Source organism: Meriones unguiculatus, chromosome 7, assembly GCF_030254825.1.
Source record: "Meriones unguiculatus strain TT.TT164.6M chromosome 7, Bangor_MerUng_6.1, whole genome shotgun sequence".
Taxonomy (NCBI): Eukaryota; Metazoa; Chordata; class Mammalia; order Rodentia; family Muridae; genus Meriones; species Meriones unguiculatus.
Window position 1 is genome coordinate 109,616,686 of NC_083355.1, and position 24,610 is coordinate 109,641,295.

Consider the following 24,610-nt stretch of genomic DNA (forward strand, 5'->3'; position numbering starts at 1 on the left):
CTTTCCTTGATCTCTGTGACCTTGTTTTGCAACTCTTGAAAACTATGGGCCTATCCTTTGGAGCCTGCCTGTCAACTTGACTTTCCTTGAGATTCTTCTCATGATTAAACCCAGCTTCTACATTTTTCGCTAACATATTCTGAAGTGATACTGTGTTCAAGTCTCACTGTGGTTATTGTACCTTTACTCTTGGGGGCAGCACTTGGCACTGGGTGCAGCCCAGTGTGCTATTGTAGAGCTGCCATTTATTCACCGTGGAGATAGACAGCAACCTGACAAGTGATATATACCTGTTGATGTGTCCAATGGCAGTGTTGATCGTGACTCGTGGACCCCCATCATCAGGCCTCAGTACATATGGCGGGAAAACATCGTCATCATCTACAACAGCATCAATGTCAGCCTCAGCACCATCCACTGATTTTGAACACTTGTTTCTTAAGATCTGAACATTCACAAACAGGATGTAGGGTGAGAACAAGGATCTTCTTTGCCACACGCTAGCTTTCTGTCTTTTTATCTGCAGAGAAAACTCTCTACCCAGGCTTGATCGCACATGCCTATAACCCCAGCACTCAGGAGACTGAAGCATAATGACCAGCTGGAAATCCTGTCTCAAGATAAATTCTTTTGATGTATGTTGTGTGATACAAACATCTCTCTATACTTCAAAGCTCTTCACAGAATCCTCCCAGCTCCAACTATATGGAAACACACTGAACAAGAATTTTCTGACACTGTGTATGCACACACAAAGGACACTATTGGTCTCTTGATAGTAAACTACTGTCTCATCACTCTCTTGACACAACCCAAACTAATCACTGGCCACTATGCTGTCCACATTTACAATGTCCTTCCTCAGATACCCTTCTCAAATGACCTACCAGACCATTCCACTTTCATTCTACTATATAAAATACTGACAGTTCTCTGTGCCTATTCCCAACTTCCTTGTAAGTATGCACTGTTGGCACCACATTCTGAGATCAAATTTCTCTCCTTTCCATGCACACAGAAAGGAAGATGTGTTAACTTTCTGACTGTACCTTTTCTATTGCTTTGTACGTCTTGAGGTCTTCTTCAAAGCTCTTTATCTTGTCTGTATCTGCTAACATTACATAATTAGAGATTGGTGCTCGTGCTCGCCCTTTAGACTGAACATATGATCGATACTCCGTTGGCAAATCAAAACGAACCACCAAATTGCACTTGGGAATATCCACGCCCTCTTCTACAACACTTGTTGCAATGAGCAGGTTGGTCTCATGTGCTCGAAATTTCCTAAGTACCTGAAAAAATTTCACCAAGAAAAGCAATTCTAAGAAAATTCCCAAAGGACACATTAGAAAATCATTAACAATGGTCATTTCTAACATATTCCCTAGGCACACTACATCTCTAGACCAACCTAGGGAAGATAACAGTGTAACAGAACAGTCACATGCCCATAGGCCTTGGATTTAACAACAGGAGTTTTCACTGAATGCCTTCAGACTAGCTTCTCTTCACTAACCAGTCGCAAACATGTTCAGCCAGGCAAGTGAGGCAGTGAACCTCTCCTGGAGACCTGTTGTTACTCTGGCCTGCCACAGTAGCACCCACTGTCAATGAGACTGTGTTGTGCAAGCACCTGTGCCTGGAAGCCAAAGCTCCTTCACTGAGCCCTCCAATGCATTTGGAATGAGCAAAGCTTTGCTTATTTTCTAGCACCCGAGAAACTTTCAATTTAAAGAAAACAGAGTTGATTAAAATAAAGGACAAGTGTTTGCATATAATATTTAAAGTCACATTACCACTGTGATGGTTAATCTCAGTTGGTCAACTGATGAGATTTAGGTCAGGTTAGCTGGAGACAAACCCTGGGACCTATTTGCAAAAATGTTTCTAGAGAAGTTTAAGTGAGGTGGGAAGAGTGACCTTAAATGCAGGCAGCACCATTCCATGTGTTAAGAGTCCAGGTCTCAACAAAAAGAAGACAGCAAGCTAAGCCTGACTTCAAGATGCAACATGGCCAGCTGCCTCCTACTCCTACCATCATACCCTCCCACTACCCTAGAGTGTATTCTCAAATCATGAAGCAAAAGAAGCTTCCTTCCTTAAGTTGCTTGGGGTGGGGGTGGGGGTGGGTTGTCAGTTACAAGAAAAGCAACACAACTAAGTTAAACAGCACATGCTGTTCTTCAGACAGAGACATTAGACTGGCTCTTGGACTTCCTAGACCTGAAATCTTCTCAAATGCTTGTCTGTAACAGAAATTATTCTGCTAATTTTAAGTTAAGTAGCAAGCAAACAAAAGAATCCTGTTTGCCAGCCAGAACACTTAGATTTTATTATCTTTATAATGCAGCTTCCTATATAAGATCTTTAAAACCATGAACAATTTTAAGCTACATTTACAAAGTATAGTGGAGATCTCACAAAGGCAGGCCTTTAAAAGCATAAAAGGCATCCTGAGAAGATGCCAGCTTGTTGCTCTGCAGGCCTGTGGTGGCTACAGTAGTTAAGGTCTCCAGGCTTTATTCTCCTGAAGTGTAGATATCTGATAGTTAATTCCATAAAGAAAATGAACTATTTAATGGCAATTAAGACAAATTAGTTCACCAGAAGCAACTCTAATTCTGACTGTATCCACACCCTTATTCACTTCATGAGACTAGCAAGTATCTTTGTAAACAAGCAATATCTCATATTATTAAAAAGAAAGGAGGAAGGGATAAAATGAAGTTAATCGCTGGGGATCAATGAAGAGTCTTTACGACCAAGGTTTCTCAGTGTATATGGTAAAACCCACTGCTGTCACTGTTACCTCCTCTTGCTTTCTGAACTCTGCTTCCATCTGTTTGCTTCGAGGCTGGTTCTTTCCAATGCCATGTCCAGTTATAAAGTTGCTGCTGATGTAAGCCAGCTCTGGATCTTGTTTGCCAGCTTCCTTTATCAATCTAAGAATGTAAGACACATGAGGAGTTAAACACTTCCAAGGAAAACATATTTTAACTTTTGGAGGCTTTTAAATTTTTCACTGTGTGTGTGTGTGTGTGTGTGTGTGTGTCTGTCTGTACACACGTGCATGATCCCACATGATACCTGCCTGTTTCTCTGTGTACCATATGTGTATAGTGCCCAGAGGCCAGAAGAGGGCATTAGAACTCCTAGAAGTGGAGTAACAGACTATTGTTAGCCACCTAATATAGGAAATCAGATGCTGTTCCTCTGGGAAAGCAGTACATTCAACCTCTGAGCCATCTTTCCAGACTCTTAAAATCTAGTCTACAGTCTCCTTTAAGATAGGAATATATGTCCAGAGTTCATACTTGTTCTTGTTTTACTTGGGCCAACATTCCCAACAAACAGTTGCTCTTGTTTCACTTCTGTTGCTGTTATAAAATACTCTAACCAAAAGCAGTGTTGGGGAGAAATGGGTCTACTTCAGCTCACAATTCCAGGTCACAGTCCATCACTGACAGAAGCTGAGGCAAGTACTCACTGGAGGCAGGAACTGATGGTAGTCCAGCCTCTATTCCACACAGCATTACCTCTGACCACGGAACTTATTTCACAAACAAAGGAGTGCAGCAGGAGCCACAGAGGATGATGGCTCCTCGTGCTTACAATCTGGCTTACACTCAGCTGCCTTTCTTAGCCCAGTTCTACCTCCCTAGGGAGGGTACTGTCCATGGTATATTGGGCCTTCCCACATCATCTGACAACCAAGACAATCCCTCCCATCCCCCAGGCCAGACCAATGTGATGGGCAATTCCTCAATTGAGGGTTTCCTCTTAGGTGACACTAGGCTGTGCCAAGTTGACAGTGAAAGCTGAACCAGGGTGAGTCTTGGTAATTTCTTCCTACCAATCTTCAAGAAAACCTAGTGCCACCTTTACCACACAAATCTGTGGTCTGAGTGCTTGCTGTGATAAATACTAGGCTGGCTTACACTGACAAGTGAAAGGGTCACACTACTTTCAACTTTGAATTCTGTGATGATGACTTAACAGAATGGCGTCCGGAAATGAGATCAAGCTAGTCAGAGAATCATCGCCGTACTTGTAAAGATGACAGACAGCTCGACACACCTCTGGTATGTGTGTCTGGGTCCAACAGCTGCCACACACAAGCCTCTCCTTTTTGGAGGTACTCCCACAGCAGGGAGTGCGGGGTCTAAGCACGCACACTCCTCCACAGGTGTGGCAGGGGCCTACCACTGTTCATCTTAACCTTGATCACTAGAAGCAGAGTTCTTGGGAAAGAAAGGCCTGTCATCTTGAGTCGAACCTCTTTTGGCCCCTGGGTTATGAATTACAGAGTTGATCCTGCAGAGCCCTGGGCTTTCCCACAGCAATGCTGAAGACTTCCCACTGCACCTTCATGAAAGAGCCCCAAGTTATGGCCCCTTTCCCACCTGCTCCTTGGCATTAACCTATAGTGCCAGAAACCCAAAGGGGCCTTTGACTAAAACATGGAAAAGAGCTACAGGCCGGATCGCGTTACACAGAACGAAGGTTAACAGTCAGTGCTGCCATTACAGCTATTTGGAAATACCCACATTCAAAGACTCAGCACAGGATAAATGGTTCCACACCTGACCTAAGTGACTCCACATGGTTCCTCTGAAATCATACTACATAGTATAAATTCCTAATGGAAAATTGCATTTTTTAAGTAAAACCATTCTTTTTTAATATATACATGAAACAGGCTAATATCAAAGGCCTGGCAACACTGGTCATGTAGAGTATCTTGTGCCCCCAGAACCTTTCCTAGCCAGGCTATGCAGAGTTCGCTCTAGGGTTTAATGACTTTAAACGTTTAGAATCAGAAGCTTCCTGATCTCCTGTTCCAAGGTCTGCTTCATTATTGTGATGAATACATGATGTCCGAGACAAAGAACAGAATCACATGAAAACAAACAGCATGCCCCAAAGCCCCAAATCTGAAATAAATTACCTAGAAATAAAATGTACTGTTAGCTTTAGTTTACATAATCGACTTGAATGTAATGGGAGGTTTTAAAATTTACTTCAAGTTACTACTAATTAAGAATATACTTTGCCCAAATTATCAAGCTGACAGGCTTCAATTAGCTGAGATGGAAACACTAACAGGAATTTATTTCTCCTTAATGATGCTGCCATCAAATTACAGAGCTGAAGAGACAACTTGTAAGCAATGTTTTGCATGCGTGCTGCTAATATTAAGCAGAAAATTAGTCCCCTACTAGACAAATGTACAGAATGTCTAACCACACCCACCACCTAAGCCATGGGCACCAAGGAAAATAAAAGAAGTGTCCACTGTCCTCAGGAAGTTGACAAATGATTAAAGATCTCTTGGCACAATGGAAGAGGTGAGAAGGCCTTGTTCCTTCCTGTGGACACTGAAAGGGAGTTGACAGCTATGTGCTGAGATCCACTGTTCTCCCTGGATCCACACCATGAGAGTGAAGACCTGGGTCTTTAAAAAACCTTCCCAACTCCTCAATGACCTACATTTTTGTAAAATTCCATTAAAAAAAAGAAAAAAATAAAAGGCCATGCGTGGAGAAGGGGGAGGGAGGGTGGAACTAAGAGGGGAGGAAGAAAGGGGCCACCAGGGGATACAAAGTGAATAAAGTGTAATTAATAAATATTAAAATAAAAAATGGAAAAAAGGGAAAATTTTTTTCCCTTTTGATAAAATATCAAAAAAAGGCAAACTACTACAAAAATGAAATTTAAAGAGCAATAAAATTCAACTGTATTATATTCAAGAAGCATAAAATTCTTTTCAAGTTATTTCTCAGAGTGTCCATATATGTACTTTCAACCTTTCTATGCAACTCAGGGCACAGGGAAGACATACGGTGCCTTCCAGGTAGACTGGAATGGTAGGTGTGAGCAAACAGAGAAGGGGTATAGAACGAGGTCACTAAAACTGCTTTATGACCACACACACTGTATAATATGGACGCAACAGAATGAACATGTTCACACACAAACATCTGGAATGTCTACCATGTAAGGCTAACACCTTCCTCCTCATGTCCCTTAATCCTTATGCTATCTGTCAATGTAAGCAAACAAAACATAACTCTTCTGTGACTCTGCCCACCCCCTGATGGTTAAAGGACAGTACACTGCGAAAAAGATATTTCTGTGTCCACTGACATGTACTAACAGTAAGAGTGCGGAGAGGTGTTATTAGTTATTTTATAGCTGCAGATGAGTAGGCTTTAAAATTGGATACATTTACAAAATATGTGCCTATAAAATGGGTATAAAAAGGATAGAGGTCCTTTGCAAAAATGGCTAATTATGGCTATGGCAATAGAAAATACAAGAGCCTTCTAATTATATATATAAAAAACAATATACTAAAAGTAATCTGCAAACCCCTTTTAACTGAGAGCAGTGATGAAGTGTCTGTTAACCAAGTAAGCAGCACTCAAAACACAAAGGAATGCTGTATAAAAGGAGCAAACAAGCTACCACAAACAGCTCCTAATGGCCCAGATTACAACTGGGCAACTGAATATACAACATACTACTGGGCTATAATCCAAAGTTTAGACATGAGTCCATTGATAAATACAATGTCCAATAAATACAAACAGAAAGGGAAGCAAACAGGATAAAAGAGCCAAGGACAATTCCAAACAAAGGCATATGCACACTGCCTCCCCAAGAACTAGTAGCGGTTAATCATTCCCTCCTTCTGCAGACAGTCTAGATGTGGAAATTTGCTTCCAAAGCAAAAATTAAGAAAGGCGAAACACTTCACAGTAGGGAAGGCTGTCAGACACTAAGAGAAAGCTGAACATCATCAATGATGGTTTTATTATACCAGCCCCGAATATGATGTGACCAGAAAGCAGTGCCATCTCTATAGTATTCTACAAAACCCTATCCTTAGCTTAACCGTGAGAACACCATCACCAGCCCAAATGGAGAGGCATGACTGATATTCCTGAGCCTCAAGATCATCAGAAACAAGGAAAGACCAGAGGAGTTTGAGGAGACAACAATAATGTTCTATGATCCCTGGGATGGAAATGAGGAGAGGGAAGCTGAGGTGGTGACACCCACCTGTAATCTACAAGTTTAGAGGAAGAGTCAAGGTCATCTTCAGCAACACAATGATTCTGAGACCAACCCGGACTAAGTGAGATTCTGACCCCCCAAAACAAAACAAAAGGAAGAATAGGGCAAAGCATGTAACCCTAGCAAATGGCTAAAACAGAGAGGCACAAGTGTGAGGCTAGCCTTGACTACATCTCAAAGCAAAAGCAACTAAGAGAACAGGAGTGGAAAAATGGCAAAACTGAGACAAAGCCAGGAGTACAGTGCCTTCACGAACTGTTGGTTCCCTGGTTGCGACACAGGCCTTAATCAGGGGAAACTGGCAAGAGAATGAAGGACTCTACTTATCCAACTGCTCTGTAAATCTAAAATTAGTTCACAAAAAAAAAGTATTAGGGAGAGAAAAGTTTGAGATACAGGATGCAAGCTCAGGTCTGTCCAGTGACTGTACCATACAATCCTAGTAAGCCAGAGTGAGAACACTGCACTTAGCACCTAGGCACCGCTAGGAACACTGCTTTGCGGGGGACACAGGAGAAAAACTACAAATGTGAGAATGAGCTGTGCCTGCTAGCACACCTAGCAACAGCGTGACTGGCTGGTCAGGAGTTGGAGAGCCGCCTGTGTGGTAAGAGCCTCTATTCCATCATCGAGGAGGCTTTTCTTATTAGAACAATGGGAGAAAAGGCTCCAGATTGTACCAAGTTTCAAGTTTTTCTAAGCTTATTTAAAAGCTTATTAGAACAAAACTTCTACTGCACATTTAATTAGATGCCTTCAAGTCAACCCTTAGACTGTTCTTCATTCATCCTAGAACACTAACTCCAACCACATTTTATGAAAGCTGATCACAATTAATCTGATCCTTAAGTCAACAGGAGTGATTTTAAATAACCTTGCTAATGATTCTGCAATGGAGACTGACAGGCGTCTGCATAAAACACATGCAGACACAGTGTGAGCACTTTAACGGGGAGACAGAAAACTATTCTCTCCAAGCCATGGCGCACAGGCAGGCGACCATCGAGGCACTGAACTGTGCCAGTGTTCAACTTTTTTGATCCCTAAAATGTCTTTTCCCAAATCTAAAAAATAGCACCCCCATCTTACCCGACCCTCCCCAGCCACATGCATCCTGGTCCCCTGGGCTGTTTCCTGCTGCGAGCACCAGGTTCTGCTGCTCAGGGACCTCCAGGAGTGTTATGATGGTAGAGAGAAATGGGAGCCAGGAGCTAGGGTATTAGGATTCTAGAACTGTCTCTGCCACTGACTAGCAGTTGAACTTGGAGCAAATCACTTTTCCTCCTGCGGCATTTTTTATAGAACTAAGTGGTTGGATTAGATGATCAGTGAGGTCCTTTCCAACCTTAACTTCCCGTTTAAATATAATTCAGTACCTCAAGTTATTTCACTCCATATCCATCAGGAGGCCCAGGCTCAATGACCAGCAAAATCACCAGACTGAAAACTGCCAGATGACTGCTCTCCAGTTCAATTTCCTGTTGCTCAAAAAAATTTAAAACTCCTAAACATTCAAGAAGTAGTTAAAAAAAAAAAAAAAAAAAAGCCCCAATTACCTCAGGAAACAAAGCTTAATTTCTCCTCAGAGATGACTACTTTCAGAAAAGGCTCTCAGGGATCGAACTTTGGCCAATTAATGGATCTCCCAGAAAAGTACAGCGTTAAGTACAAAAAAATATGGACCCTCTTTAGGAAGAAAATGATAAAACATCTACCAAACAAACAAACAAACAAACAAAAAAACCAAACAAAGACAAAACCACTATACATTAAATAACCACCTGTCACAGTTAAAGCACAGCCCTATGTCCAGGTCTATATCAGGAAAACAAGCATTTATGAAAAGAATATAAACAGGGAATAACCATTATCTTTGCTAATATCCTCAGATATTAATAAAATTTAACTTTGTAACACTCTCTTCCAACTTAGAACGTTTTAATATGCAGTCTACAAAGGAACCTAATCTGGGAATCCACCTCTACATGCACGAACCCTCCCACCCCCGTTCGGCACAGAAGTCAACACAGAATGTGGCACAGCCTTTTTCCCAGCATGCAATCAGTTCTGTAGCAGCAAGCCTGCTGTGCTGCTGTCCTACAACTTAACTTGATTCTGGCACCGTCAACTTGGGGATATGATCAGATCCCAAAGCCTGTGGGGTTGACTCCAAACAAAAGCTCCTAGTTTTCAGATGCCAGTCACAGGCTCCAAGTAGGGTTCTCTTCAAAGCAGCCAAAGGGCCCAGAACACTGTTTCCTGGTTTATTATACACATTAATATAAAAGATACAGATGAATGGATGCTCAAGGCAAGACATGTGAGAAGTGGCACATGACTTCCACCCTTCCTAGGTCCACACCATCCAGGCAGCTTCAGAGATCCAGAAGCTCTCTCCCCTTATCTTCTGGGTTTTATGAAAATGTTCTTCTATAGTATGACTGGTTAGAACCAGTAGCCACTGGTCATCAGTGGGTTCAGACCCTTCTTCCCTCCCCAAACATTGGGGAAGGGCTACTGATCTTTCCAGACCAACCCACATTTGGAAGCCAACCAATTCTTTAGCGTATGACAATTATCATTTTGAAGGTTCTAAGGACTTTAGGACCCGTATGCCCAAAAACCAGAACAACATTTCAGAGTATCACATTTAAGGAGAACTTTTTAATACCTAAAAAAAAAAATCAACCTCAGTACTCAGATAAAATGTATCCTAGGAGCATGTGAAGAAACAGCTGTGGAAAGTGCTCAATACGAGCCTAAAAATCAGTTACAGCCGACTGACACCTGAACCGAATCCAGCAACTGCAAACAGAACAAGGAATACTTTAACTCAATTTTTCTTGTATGTCTCTACTTTGGATTAATTAGAATGGATTAGCTTCAGTTATCTGAGACGGAAAAACCTCAGTTGTGTCAAAATTAGCCTTTACAGAAAATGACTATAGGCATCCTTTCTGTTAACTCAGGACAACATGAACACTGGATGAGACCTTATAAAAGACAGAAACAGACCGTATGTGGCTCTTCAAGCCCTCCCAGCACTGCTTCCCCACACAAAACCCTGCTTTGTTCTGCAAGGAACAGACACTGACCCAGACAGTTACCTGTTTAGGACAACTGCTGTGTATCTTCTTTCCACAAAAATAATCCCACATAAAATATTGGTAAATGGAGAAGGAAAATTTGTCTCTGGCTTTTCTTTTTCTTCAATTTCTTCATCATCATCATCATCCTCAGAATCACTCCAGGACACATAATTATCCTGATTCCTATTATTGTACCACTCAACACTTTCAAACTGCTGTCGCTCATAGGGCTTGTACTTGCGCAGGATTTCAAGCAGTTTCATCACTTTAGGAGTTACATACTTCAGGTCAAGTGAGGCAGGGGAGAAGTGCTCTTCACATAGCGCGTGGACTTTCCTTAGCAAAGTGTCTGTAAACAATAAGAATTTCCTGTGCAGCTCTTCTTGCTCATGCTTGATGTACTTTTGAAGTTCTCTTACCATCATCCCAGCCACTTTATCCGCACACCAAGGTCCCAGAACAACCAACACTGAACGACAGTCTGAAAGTATCTACAAGGAAAATGAAGCCAAAGCTGAATCATCATGCCGTACTTTCAGACACCTGAACTGGGGTTCCAGTGGTCCTAAAGTGTTCCTTCAAAACAGTTTACCCCAAAAGGAACACAGAGGTTAATTCCCTAATTTTAGAGGGACAGCTGAATGGTCTTCCCAACCTCTTTCACAGATCTATGCCTAGAACCATGTCCTTTTCTCCTAGCAAAAACAATAGCGCTAAAATAAACAACTGTATGAGATTTTTTTAAAAACTGAACTTTAGATGCAGAGTTTGTCAGCACTTACATCTGGTCTCTGTACCATAAACACTATAAAGAGCTAGGGTGTGCAGCAGCTCAGGACAGGTAGTTGTAGGAACAATTTTGATTTCTTTAAAAACATATTAATATTAAATTATGTTTTCATTTTGATCCCAGTTTCTATGACTGTGTGATATTGGGAATTCTGGGAACTTTTCAGAGGGTATATAAATGCTAGGGCCCCAGAGGCGGGGTCTGTGGTTGTTGGCTGCAGTTTGTTGGTAGTCACGGTCAAAGGAGAAACAAGAAGGAAAGAAATTAGATTTAAGAATCTCTCTCCCTCCCATATGTTTTTCTAATCTAATGAGTATTAAAATGAAATGCTAGGAAGTATGGCTGAATTCTGGCCAGGCCAGCACCAGTACTTCCCTCTACAAAAGCTGGACACACACTAGTACACCACTGTGCACTATCCCCCTCTGGCTTCACTGTCATGAAAAACACTCAGTTCAGCCAGGCTTGGTGGTATACACCTGTGATCCCAGCACTCAGGGAAATAGAGGCAGGCAGATCTTTGTGAGTTCAATGTCAGCCTGGTCTACAAAACAAGTCCAGGACAACCTGGAATACACAAAAGAAAGCCTGCCTTGAAAAAAACAAAACAAACAAAAAAGAAAGCACTCAGTAAAATCCAGAATCTTATCTGAAACCTGTCCAGAGAAGCCCAACTTAGACCTTTAGCTGAGTTGAATAAAATGCACAGCCAGGCTCTATTGGGCAATTACCAGTTTTATATGCAGCAAAGACATTGGGTTGAAAATGGAATTAGCAAGATTCAGAAGGTTAAAAAAACCCAAGCAAGGACAGGTGTGGTGGCACACCTTTAATCTCCAGCACTCAGGAGACAGAGGCAGGTGGATCTCTCTGAGTTCGAGACCAGCCTAGTCTACATAGTGAGTTCAGAACAACCAGAAATACATAGCGAGACTCTGTTTCAAGAAACAAAACAACAACCTGGGCATTGCTGTTTAAAAATAAATAAATGACCACCAGAGAAATCCTGGGCCACGTTTAAGAATGGACTGATATTAAAATGGCCACAAAGTCCTAGAGAGGTTACTGGCTGTCAAGTATCTTGCCATTAGGATCACCAGAGTGGCTTGTCAAACTCAAGTCAGTTCATAGGACCCCTTCCTGAGATCTGACTCAGCTTCTAACAAGCTGAGGTGGCAGAGTGCTCTGGCTGTTGCTCCACGTGTGGGACCACCTTAAGATCATTGTCCTAGAGGTGCTATTCCTGTTACAAACACCAGGAAACAGTGGAGAAGTCACACCAAAAGTCCCAGCAGCAACTAACTCATCTAACCAAAAGCAAAAGCAAAAAAAAAAAAAAGTCAAACAAAGAAAAAAACAAATTGGACTCACTTCTTAAATACGCATGACCTGAACCCTCAGTCCCACTGGAAAGGCTGTAACATACAAATACAAGTGTCTGTCACACAAAGCCAACCTTGACTCTAATGTGATCACATGTTTAATGTAAAATGTCCACAGAACTAGCAAAATAAGGCTTTAAACCAAAATGTGTGGCAAATAGCCTCACTGAGATAAGCCTCCCTCATTCCAAAGCTCACAGTAGAAGGAAACACTGAATTACTTACAGACTCTGCACATACTTACTTGTTTGGAAATCAAAGTAGAATCTCTTTCTTTTGAATGTATAGACACATTACAGTCATTGATAAAATGAAGTGCTTCTTCTAACTCCATCAGCAATCTTTCATAAAGCCCACTTCTGTCAGTAAATGGTCCGCAATCTACCACAATCTCACATGGCTGAGAAGTATATCTTTAAAATCAGAAACAAGTTGTCAGTATCATTTGTGAAAATGCATTACTGTTTTTTTGTTTAAACAAGTAAAAGAGGACACCAAAATACTCCAAAATGTTAGCAGTGTGGTAGAATTTTAGGTATTTAATTATTACTTTTTCATATTTCTGAATTTCCCTGCAGAAAACAAACAATCTCTTTTGTCTTCAATAATCTATTTTTATTTTATGTGCCCTAGTGTTTTGCCTGTATGTATGTCTGTGTGAGGCTGTTGGATTCCCTGGAACTGGAGTTAAAACAGTCATGAGTTGCCATAAGGGTGCTGGGAGTCGAACCCAGATGCTCTGGAAAAGCAGACAGCGCTCTTAACTACAAAGCCATCTCCAGACCCTCTTTTTTGTTTCTTAAATAAATAGTATATTATTTACAAGAGTTTTCTTAAAGGAAAAAAAAAAAAAAAGAAAAGAGAAGAATGCATGTTGGAGGTTTACTACATCTCCAGTATGCTGGGAACTCTACTCCAATTTAACCTAGACACAGGAAGGACTGTAAAAGAAGTGTCACCGATATTAAAAACAGTACCATCCACCTTCCTTTGAAGGCTCTTCCAGCTACAGTCCTTTGCCTTCCCCAAATGCCCTCTGCTTCATCTTTTAGAAATTCAACACAATATTGATTCATCTGCCTTCTCTATCTAGTTTGAGTTCTACTCAAACAACAAGGCAGACTCACAGCATGCCTTCCCAGTGGCACCTGGCATTTCTGAGCTAGTTGCAAGCAATCAATGCATAAGGCTAAGGTTCAAAGAACTTGTTGAACAACTTTCCCTGGAGTCCCAGAATTGGTTTTGTTTTGTTAGGTTCACTGCTATCTTTTGTCCATTAAGGCAGAATGGAGAACAACAACAAAAAAAAAAGTTCAAAATACTCATTAATTTTTCGGAAATAACAATTGATCAGTAGAAGTCATAGGGGAATGTTTTTGCACTAAATGTACAGCCTAACATGTTATCTGAATTTTTTTTATTTTTAGTTATTTTTAATTATGTATAGATGTGTGTGTAGATGACCAAGGCTGTGGCCTGACATGGGTACTGGGAACCCAACTTAGGTCCTCTGGAAGAGCAGCAAGTACTCTTAACTGAGGATCCATCTCTCCAGCCTCCATGTGAAATCTTTTAACATCCGCAAATCAAGTTTTAAAGTTTTTTATTTATTGTTGTGGTGTCTGTATGAGAGGGCAGGAATGTGTGTACCAGTGTACGAGTAGGAGGGCAACGCTGTGAAGTGAATTCCCGCCTTCCACCCTTATGCGGATGAAGAGATAATGCATGTTACCCATCCTGAAGGAGGGACGCAGCTTAAAAGCAATGGATTCCCTATATTTAACTCAGGTCAGGCTTTATCTGCTGAGCTGCGTCGTTAACCCTGCCAACCATTAATCTATTTTTTGTAAGATACACTGCCCACTTTCATTCATTTCTGATGTCATTCCTTGGGTCCACTGTGCCTTCCACAAATCATGACACCAGAACAGTACACAATACCCTAAAAGCATATTAATGATTTTAGAAATACAATAAAGACATTTAATATATAGTTTCATTTTTCTTAACCCGAAAGTCTTACATTTCTTTTCTTTGTTGTGAAATAAAATACCCTCCTAGGGGAAATGGGTTCAGCTGAGCTCACAGTTCAAAGAACATCCATCATGGTTGGGATCCCAGTCAAGGCAGCGGGGCTTAAAGCAGTTCCGTACTTTACCACAGCAACACGAAAAGAAACGAGGACAACAAATCGGAATGTACACACTCTTAGAGATGTCTAGAGAACTAGGGAACACTTAAGCTAAAAGATTACTCAGTGCTATTACTTGAAAGTTCTAAGATGTTCTACTTCTCCCCAAAGCCTCCCTTAATACAAGCCAAGCAAATAAACTCAATCCAGAAAAATGGGATGTGGTATGACTTTAAAAGCGTGTGTGTGTGTGTGTGTGTGTGTGTGTGTGTGTGTGTGTGTGTGTACAGACACCACAGCTGTGTTGGCCAAGGGATGTAAGGAACAGCCTCTCCCAAAGTTTGGAAAATTCACCAGTGAGGATGTTAAACTCTGCTGATGTGAACTGAATGTCACATTTACTTAAAAACACTTCCATACTAACCCTGATCACTCCCACTCCCACGAACTCATTTCCCTACTAATTTATAACAGGCTTCTAACTGAGTTTCTTTGCTGCTGTTGTTATAAAACACCCTGACAAAAGTATCGTAAGTGGATAGGGTTATTCCAGCCCACGTTTTAAGGATACTGTACAGAATGGCATGAAAGCAGGAACTTTAAGCAACTGTTCACAAAACATCCGCAGACCAGGAACAGAGAGCAATGGATGCCTGTTTTCAGCTAGTTTTTCCCTCTTTATTCAGTCTAGAACTCCAAACCTAGGGAATGATGCCACCAGCTTTTAGGCTAGGTCTTTCCAACTTAATTAACTCAATTAAGAAAATCTCCCAGAGGCTTGTCTCCCCAGGTAATTCTAGATTCTGCCAAAATGGCAATTTATACTAATCACCACAGCTCCTTTCTATAAAGGTAAACATATCAGTCAGGTTGTGTGCATGTGTCTGTTTCCATGTCAACTAAATTACAGAAGCTCAAAAACGTTAAGTCCTCATCAAACAAGATGACCTACAAATCACAAACAGCATTTTTCTCAGAAACCTGCAACCAGTTTTAAAAACAATAGGTTGTTCTCAAATATTTAAAATATATTGCTGAATTCTCTAAGGCTCCTTCAATGTGCCCTGAGAGATGTCTAAGTCAGAATAACAAAGCACACAATAACGGTATGTCCTTTACACTTAAGGTAAATGTCCTGATAAAGTCCCCAGTCTAGCAACCAAGGAAAAGGAAGGGCTCAGTGTCTTAGGGTGACTACTGCTATGAGCAAGAGCAACTTGGGAGAAAGGGTTTATTTTGCTTACAGTTCCGTGTTACAGGTCATCATTGAAGGAAGTCAGTCAGAACCTGGACACAGGAACTGATATAGAAGCCATGGCTAACTGGCTTGCTCCTCATGGCTTGCTCAGAGAGCTTTCTTTTAGAACCTAGGACCAGCAACCTAGGGATGGCTCCACCCACAATGGGTTGGGCCCTCCCCCACTGATCACTAACTCTCTACAGGAGTTTATAGTTCAATCCTCTCTACAGGAGGCATTTTCTCAATTGAGCTTTCCCTCCCTCAGATGACTACAGCTTATATCAGGTTGACATAAAACTAGCAGCACTCTGACCCCATGCAACACCATCACTGAAAAGGCAGCATCCCATCTGAGACTTTCTGCACAAACAAGGGTAAATGCTCCTGCTTGTAGGTAATTGCACTGAAGAAAAAAAAAAAAAAAAAAAGACTTCCAGTCTTGCTTAGTCCCCTCAGCAGTGAAACAGGTACCAAATGTAAGATTCAAAGATCCCCACTGGTCATAAGCGGTCTTCTTCAAGCCAAGTCACTCACTCAGAAACGTGTACCTGTCTAAGACCACCAGGTCAGTCGCCGTCTCAGCATTGCTCTTAAGAATCTTCTCCAGTTTCTGAATCTTTTCTTCCAATTCTTCTGGATCACATTTCCCATTTAAAATGGAAGCGGTTAGTCCCAAAATTCGAGGGCATGATGGACAACTTTCACAGAGCTAATGTAATAAAAAATACAAGCAGTAAGGATTTTGTCATGCAGCACCACAGCGAGGGGCACCACCACATCCAAACACAGGGAAACCACTGACAAATACTAAACCCATTTCTGTGGAAACAGTAGCATAGTACTATAAATTACTGTATTTTTGCTTAAAGATCTATTTCTCAGAAGGGCATATTTGGATACTCTTAAAAATATATCAATTGATATTATGATGTTAGAAAAATAAATTATAGATTATACAAATTAATTTATGGATTTAAATGAATTAATTTTAAGAATCATTCACTCATATTACTGGAACCAAATTCCCAATAATGGTAACTAACACCACTGCTTTTTGAATCTTTTTCTTTTTAATTAAATTTTGTTTTGTTTTTGTTTTAAATACTGCATTTAAGAGCTGGCCCAGCAATTAAAAGCACTGGTTACTCTTCTAGAGAACCCAGGTACGATTCTTAGAACTCATACACTGGCGCATGAGCATCTGTAATTCCAGTCCCAGAAGGACCGAGCAACCTCTTGCGGCCTCTGAGGGTATCTGGTATGAAGACATACATGCAGGCAAACTCCTATTGGTATAAAAATTTTAACTGTATATACTCAATAACCTAATAATTTGACCATGAATTATTAAAGTTGATAAAGTCTAAAGACCTACCTTCATAATTTCACGATAAGGATGGTCTAGAATTGCAAGATGACACTCATCAAACACCAAAAGGTTAATGTCTGACAGTGATAAGTAACCATTTTTCAAAACATTCAAGGCGACATAGCAAGTCATAATGAGAACCTAAAATAAAACTGACATCAGTACACAAATGCCATTAACCTGCCTGGCTTATACCTCTACCAGCGACCACAGAGTCAGTGTATGGAAGTGAGGATTATGAAATTCAAGGGTCAAAATTAAAGCAATGTGGAACATACAAACATTAGAACCAAGATGTAAGTGATGAAAGTATGGGGAGAGACTATGAGAAAATGTCCTTAGAAAGAAAGACCGTGTCCTTTAGTAACATGAAAAGTTACTAAGTCAACTTCAGGTTTCCCCAGCCATGCCCTGGCAGATGAGACCTGTCAACCTAGTCAAATCACAAAAGAATTTAATGTTTTTAACTCCCCCCGCTCCGCACTAAGCTGACAGGGTTTTCTGAAAGAATAATGCTTTTTGTATAGCTTGTTTTTCTGTGGACAAGTTCTATTTATGTGGACTCATTCCAGTATGTGTGAAACACTAGCAGATTAGTAGGCTGTTGAAGGTTAGTGACAAAGCAGCCCTCAATTGCTGTGTACCCCCTAACAGCACATACAAGAAGCCCTTTAGCACATGCTTGCTACATGGAAACATGAAGGCAGGGGAGTCTCCTTCAAAAATCAGAGGCTTCAACCAAGAAACTTTTGTAGTTTCAACATTTCTTCAAGTTCAAAATAAGTCACAGGTATTTGTGTTTTTCAAGCAAGTAAATAACGGCAGCTGTTGCTTTTCTAACCCCTGAACAGCACACATTTGTAATCCACCTGGTTTGAGATGAACCTTACAGGAACAGAGAATGGAAAGGACTGGAAAAGTAAGAGTCTTCAAAGCAAAGGCTGAGGGTTTACAGTGAATCAAGGACTTGAAGTGTGGGTAAGGGACACATCTCTGCAGGTCTCACCTGGTGCTTAGTAAACTCTTGGCTCCATCTCTCTTTTGTCCAAGATGCATTTACTTCTAGATTTGAGTACTCCCCAACTTTGAGATCTGAGTGAGTTCTGACAGCTGACACTTGCTGAGCAACCTGGTTTGCTGATCAAAGACAATATGCAAATATGAACAATATGCCAAATTGGCTTTCTGAATAGTTTAAAAAAATATCAGCTGTTGTTATACCTAACCACTCTTCTTTAAATAGCTAATTTAAAAATCAGAGCTTCAAGATCACTCCTCCAAAGTCACTGATGAGCCCTGTCCCGTCCTCTTCCATCATTTACTCTGAACAACTTCATACCCCCTTAACAGCTGACTTTCAACCCAAGACCTAAGTCCTTTTAAGGCTGGAAGAGCACCAACTCTACACCAATTCATCCTGCTCTCCTCAATGAAACCAGGTCAATCCACCAAGAAGTACTGTTCAAATCACACAACACGCTGTGACTGTCTAAAGAAACAAAAGGAGACATCAACTTGAGCTCACAGGTTGTGTTTTCATTTGGCGATCCCAGATAAGCAGACATCAGTACACTAAGTTTACTCAACACCTTTAAAGAAGAATGGAACTTTCTAAAACTGCTACACAAAAATCACAGACCAAGTAGTTAGGTTCCCATCTCTAGCCAGCTTTCAGCCTGTTTTACAGAGCTTAAAACATCAAGAACTAAAGTAATTTAACAACTCAGCCATCTCCCCAGAGAAACCCCCATCTAAGAGAAATGCAGAGTTTGAACAACTGAGAGGAATTCTATAGAGAAATAAAATGGTATTTTGGCTAGCAGAGCTTGAGTAAGCAAGTTATTTGTCAAACTCTCTTTACTTTCAATAATTTAATATCCACAGAGATAATCGGTTTAAATATGTAGTCTCATCCAATTTTCTCCTCACATTTGGGAAATGATGTTTGATTACCAGAGTTGACGAGGAACACGGTCCTTTTTGCATGTGGGTTGAGGTCGCCCCTGATCTGATGGGCCAGCTCTTTGGTGAGCAGGACCGCGATGAACGTCTTCCCTGAGCCGGTGTTCAAGCAGACAATGGTGTTATGGTCCAGAGCTGCTTCCAGCAGCTCAACCTGAAACATGGGAAACAATCACACTTTTTAACCATGCACCACACTTAAGAATCGGCTTCTTTGAAATAGAGAAATTTCCCCATTTTCTAAAATCTTCTTCAGACAACTTTGCAAAAAGAAAATCACCAATTTCACTTACTCAAGAGTTAACAGGGGAGTAAAATGGCTGCCACACACAGCTGTGCTGTGGTAAACAGACATTAAAATGGCACCAGTAATTTAATTTAAAAATTATTTCTGAGCCAGGGACAGTGGTACAAGCCTGTAATCCCAGCACTCAGGGAGGCAGAGGCAGGTGGATGGTTGAGTTCAAAGCCAACCTGGTCTACAAAGCATCTCCAGACAGCCAAGGCTACACAGAGAAACCGTGTCTCAAAAAACAAACAAACAAACAAACAAAAAAAAAACAAAAAACAAAACCAAAAAAACAAAAAAATATTTCTGCAAATTGCTATTTCTCTAGAACAACACATATGACTGAACCTATACTAGGCACATTTCTACCAGCTCAGGACTAAACATTTTCAAACCAATCTCCATTCCTACCCAGCTCATGAGGATTGGTACACCTAAATGGACATAAAGGAACAGCATGGACCTCAAAGAGGGCAATGGAGGGAAATAAGGAACTAAGAAACAGAAACAACACAACAAATCAATTACCCAGGAGATGTTAGACAAGAAAAGAACAATTAAACAAAAATGTTTTGAACAAGAAAATTAATCAGAAGAGGGAGGCTTGAAAGGGTAAATGAGTTTTATAAGTTATGTCAACACTATACTAATTTATTTCATTTTAGTGAAAAATGCTCCAGTATTAGTGGTTTCATTAGTACCTGGTATTTTCTTGGCGTATAAATGTTATCATGAATTGCTTCTTGTTGCCATGGCAGTCCAAAGAAAGGACCCATTGGTGAGGAAGCAGGGGTCATGAGCTGCAGGCCTGCCATGCTGAGGGGCTGCAAAGCAGGGCTTTTCATTCATCCAGTGTTTCTTTCATTGCATTTTGTTCTAGCACAGCTTACTACAAAAGGGAAAAAGAATACCATTACACAACCATGCAGGGTTAAAACAAAAGAAAGCATAGGAACAAGAGAGACATCAGAACACTACTCCCCCAAGCCTTTTCAAATTCTTCCCATGGTTGGTTTGGTCTCTCTTGAGATCTAAGAGGATAGTTTTAAAAGTCAAGCAGTCTATACTCAACCTGGCAGTCCTATACCTAGAAGCTTGTTTAAAGAATGAACCAGACAACTGCACAAATATATAAACACATTAATTGTATTTTTATATTACTAGAAAATAAGAAGTAGCTTTAAAATCTACTAGTAGAAAACCATAGTAACTATAACTATCTAAAGGTATAGTTAAAGAATGTAAATAAAGGAACACCTTAAATCTATTCAGATCCTCATGTGTCTAAATTTACTGGCAAAGTACAAGGTCCAGAACAAACTCTTAATTTATGAAAACACCTGAACTGGTTGCATCAGTTTATTTAAAGGCTGAGAACAGGGATGTTTTGCTTAACTGACAGTCTACAACTATACAGCTAAAACTATCCGAAGACATGTATATTTAAAGTTATGCCTACCCTATAAACTAAATGCATGACATTCCTTAAGTGGAAAACCTTCCATGTTATCTACCATTCTCATATGCTCTCCCAGGAGTAGATTTCACCATGTAAGCTGACAAAATAAAAACTGATCTTTTAAAACCTTTGTGTGCATGTATGTGCACGCCAGTGTGTACAAGCGCAGCAGGCAGGGTCAACACTGGATGTCATCCTCCAGCTCATTCATTTTTTGAGACAGGAACTCGCACTGAAACTGGAACTCACTGTCAGCTACACTGGTAGTGTGGAGCACTGTCCTCTGAGCATTAACAGCCATTCTCACCAGAGCAGCTGTGACTTACAAGACACTCAAGGCAAATCTTGCTGAGTGCTGACCTTTCCTCAGAGAAGGAAGGGGTAAGGAGGATCAGTGGATACTCACCTGGCATTCTAGCTGCTCCTCCTACACCTCCTGCCATCTGTATGGAATCCTGCTCTAATTACACATGGCATCATGGCCTCAGGAGGTCTAGAATGGAAGATTAACAGAGCAGTGGCCTCCATCTACACAGCTATAGGAAGCTGCCATCCATGCAGGAGTGGGAATTTTCAGTGGAATGGTAATTTTCAGTGGTCTGTCTGCTTTGCGGTTACTCCTGTAAGTGACCCCTCACTGATGGTCTGTAAGTGAGCCAAATAAACTCACTGGTTTCCCCTGAGTTGGACTTTGGTGGCATTGTATTTTGGTTTGTCTTCGGAGCACTGGAATGAAGGGACAGAGATCTCAAAACATCTGGCATAGTCTGCAGGATCCCAATAACTGGCTATCCACCAATACCTCAGGATCATCTCTACCTGCAACCACCACATACACACAACCCATCCTACCCCCAGGGTTCAGATTACAGATAATCACCACAGTGCCTGGCTTTTACATGTGTGCTTGGGATCAAAATGTCAGGTCCTCATGCTCCCACTGCAAGCACTATACCCACTGGGCTATCCACCCCCAGCCCAGTCTTTCTCAAAGTCTCAACCAAATCAGAAGGCTCAGATGTCAAGACTCAGTGTGGAAACCTATCACTAGCACCCTTCAACGAGCAGAATTTGCCAATCCTGCACTTGTAATCTTCACCCCTACGCTGCTTTGTGGTATTCACTGCTATTTCTCAAGAATTCAGCTCTAGTGCTTCCTGGAAATCAAACATTCTACTTCCCAGTCTCTTTCATACTGAGGTACAACACTGCACTCTTGTTTCAGAAATCAAGATGACATACTTCAGCTCCGTACCCCTTGCATGCCTCCTTCCTTTGAAAAGGGCACTACAAATAATTATAAAGGCTCAGTCCACGGCTCATTCAAGGTACTGGTGTAAGGAACCAGTACAGGCACTGAGGACCTCAGCAACACAGCTTGTCCACACAGCAATAAACATTATCCTCACTACTCTTTTCAAAGCAAGGAGGCCTGCAAGGAATACAGAGCACTTTTGGAGAATCTAGCAAATCATCACTCCTTCTTCTTCTCCTCCTCCTCCTACTACTGGATCAAGGAAACCATATCCCTCATGGTTTCAACTCACTTTCTATTGAACCAAAGTCTAAAAGTCACTCCCTTTACCCAACACCTGACACCCTCAGTTCCAAATTCCACAGCACACAGGACTCAAGCATCTCACACAGAAGTGTCAAGTTCACCTAGCTTCTAAAGATTAAGAGGCCACCTTGAAGGTCCACCAACTACAGCAGCACTTTCCTGCGCTTCCTGGCTTGCTGCCACTCATGTGATGCCTACTTCACAACCACAGATGCACTGTCTAGGAATCCCTGCCCTAGCCCCTCACTCTTCACACAGCACACACGCTGATCTAGACTCATCAGGGCATCATGGTGGAAGGTTTCAACAAAACTAAATCCTGGGGAGTGAGAATCTAAGAGGAAGGAGAAAAGACATGGTAACAGCCAAGTCTTCTATTTCCAAACACTATGCACACAAGCCCAGTAGCTCCCTCCTGTCTATATACCTCCCCATTTCTTTTCTTCTCAAATGGACAACATAGTAAATCTAGAAAAATTATCTACAAAGGAAATTAAGTATGCTCCAAGTTTTAAAACAGAAGGAAACTATTCTTCAAAATTCAGTGCCATAAAACACAAAAGAAACTATGAAAATGTGTTACAACAAAGAAGACTGTAGGAGGCATGACAACAAAACATAATAATTAATCTCAGAATGGATCTCAGACTGACTTCCACCCCCCCCCCACAATGAGACTGGCTATACTAAAGGAGTGTGATGTAACACACACACATACAATTGACTGACTGTTACAGTTCAGCTGATCTGTATATCCACTGGTACAGAGCTCCTATGTTCTAGCGTGGTGAAAAACATTAACAAGCCACACTTAGCAGACTCAACTATATAACATATACAGTATTATCAACTGTAGCTCACTGGCTATTAGATCTCTAGAACTTACTCCCCATAACTCAAATGCCATACCTGTCAATCTAAATTTCCTCACTTCTCCTATCCTCTTACCCTTGTCATCTATGCTCTTACTTTATCAGAAGAATTCTATTTACTAAATTCCACATATAAAAGAAACTGCAGTATTTGTCTTTCAAGGCCTGGCTTGTTACACTCAGCATGATGTATTATACATATTATCTATGTATCATCATAACTGTCACCATCTCCTTCTTTATCACGGTCAAACATTCCTCTGTGTGTGTGTGTGTGTGTGTCTGCCCACTATTTTGCCGATAGGCACTTAGGTTGCTTCCGTATTTTGGCACCTGTGAATATGCTACAATAAACACACAGATATAGATGTCTGCTTTATGAATAAACCTTAATGATGGTCACATTAATAAAGGCATTATGAAAAATTAATGAAAAGGGTTTACACTGCAGAGAACAACAGTGCTAAAAATCCCTTGATGGTGGCACCTCACTATATGTATGTGAGAGGATAGCCATATTCTGAGAAACTCGCTGAAGCACTTATGGACAAAGGGTCATTAATGTCTAGAAATCAAACAGTTCCTAAGCAGAAGCTACACAGATTCAAACAAACTAATAATACAAGTGAGGCTAACTGGTAAAACATGCATTTGTTGCCCTATTCTAATTCTTGCAACATCAGTCCTTTATTTTCTGAATACTATTCCCAGTGTCTCTGTGTGTGAGTGTGATGGTGGGTATGTGTACTCCCATCTGCTGACAGATGCAGGTAAAGCTGTAGTATTGTGATTAGTGTGAATAATAATGCACCAAACATCCAAGTAAAGCTAAAGTTACTATCATTCAGAGATCTGATTTCATTCATAAAAGATAGTACTAGATCCTTTTTAAAAAATTTACATTGTAATATAATACAAATAAATACTTTGTTTCTTTTGTGGACAACAGGCAACTCTGTAACTATCACTCAGTCTCCACTTTGCACTCTTTCCCAAATAAGAGCACTGCCTAATCCTGTGTATGCTAAAACAGCTGCTTGCTGAAACTACCAAGGCTGTTTCTGACTTTCTCCTATCTGGCAGTCACCTAGCCCTCAACACATGCCACATGACTCTCTTTGGGGTAGGACCCGATTCATGCTAATCCAATGACAAAAGGTTTGGGCCTTTCAGTCAGTGGTTAAAAAGCAACTCTTCTCCTGTGAACATGGTTCAAGGAATGCCAATCCTGTCTGCTGCTGAGATCCTCTGTCAGCCGTGAAAGAGATGCACTTCCAACAGCAACATCAGTGAGCAGCTAAATCAATCAACCTCAAAGCCCAGCCTAACAATGTCCTTGTCAAAGGCATGAGCCAACAAATTCCCTTACCATCCAAGTCACCGTTG

At 41.0% G+C, this 24,610-nt stretch overlaps 1 protein-coding gene across 4 annotated transcripts in view; it reads right to left on the bottom strand.

Annotated features, from left to right (window-relative positions):
• The window catches only part of Dicer1 (dicer 1, ribonuclease III), a 69,697-nt gene that overhangs the window by 26,211 nt on the left and 18,876 nt on the right, over positions 1 to 24,610 (bottom strand). For 2 of the 4 annotated variants that reach the window (XM_021647014.2, XM_021647015.2), the window contains 10 exons: positions 20,034 to 20,221; positions 19,035 to 19,197; positions 18,088 to 18,218; positions 17,088 to 17,222; positions 16,261 to 16,421; positions 12,586 to 12,754; positions 10,188 to 10,660; positions 2,810 to 2,942; positions 1,050 to 1,292; positions 291 to 445 (listed from right to left, as the gene is read on the bottom strand). In XM_021647014.2, coding sequence (XP_021502689.1) covers positions 291 to 445; positions 1,050 to 1,292; positions 2,810 to 2,942; positions 10,188 to 10,660; positions 12,586 to 12,754; positions 16,261 to 16,421; positions 17,088 to 17,222; positions 18,088 to 18,218; positions 19,035 to 19,197; positions 20,034 to 20,177 — 1,907 coding nt within the window. In that variant the 5' untranslated portion in view covers positions 20,178 to 20,221. Of the gene's footprint in view, positions 1 to 290; positions 446 to 1,049; positions 1,293 to 2,809; positions 2,943 to 10,183; positions 10,661 to 12,585; positions 12,755 to 16,260; positions 16,422 to 17,087; positions 17,223 to 18,087; positions 18,219 to 19,034; positions 19,198 to 20,033; positions 20,222 to 21,197; positions 21,285 to 24,610 lie in introns of those variants that run through there. The other 2 variants (XM_021647013.2, XM_060388120.1) reach the window with 2 other exon arrangements.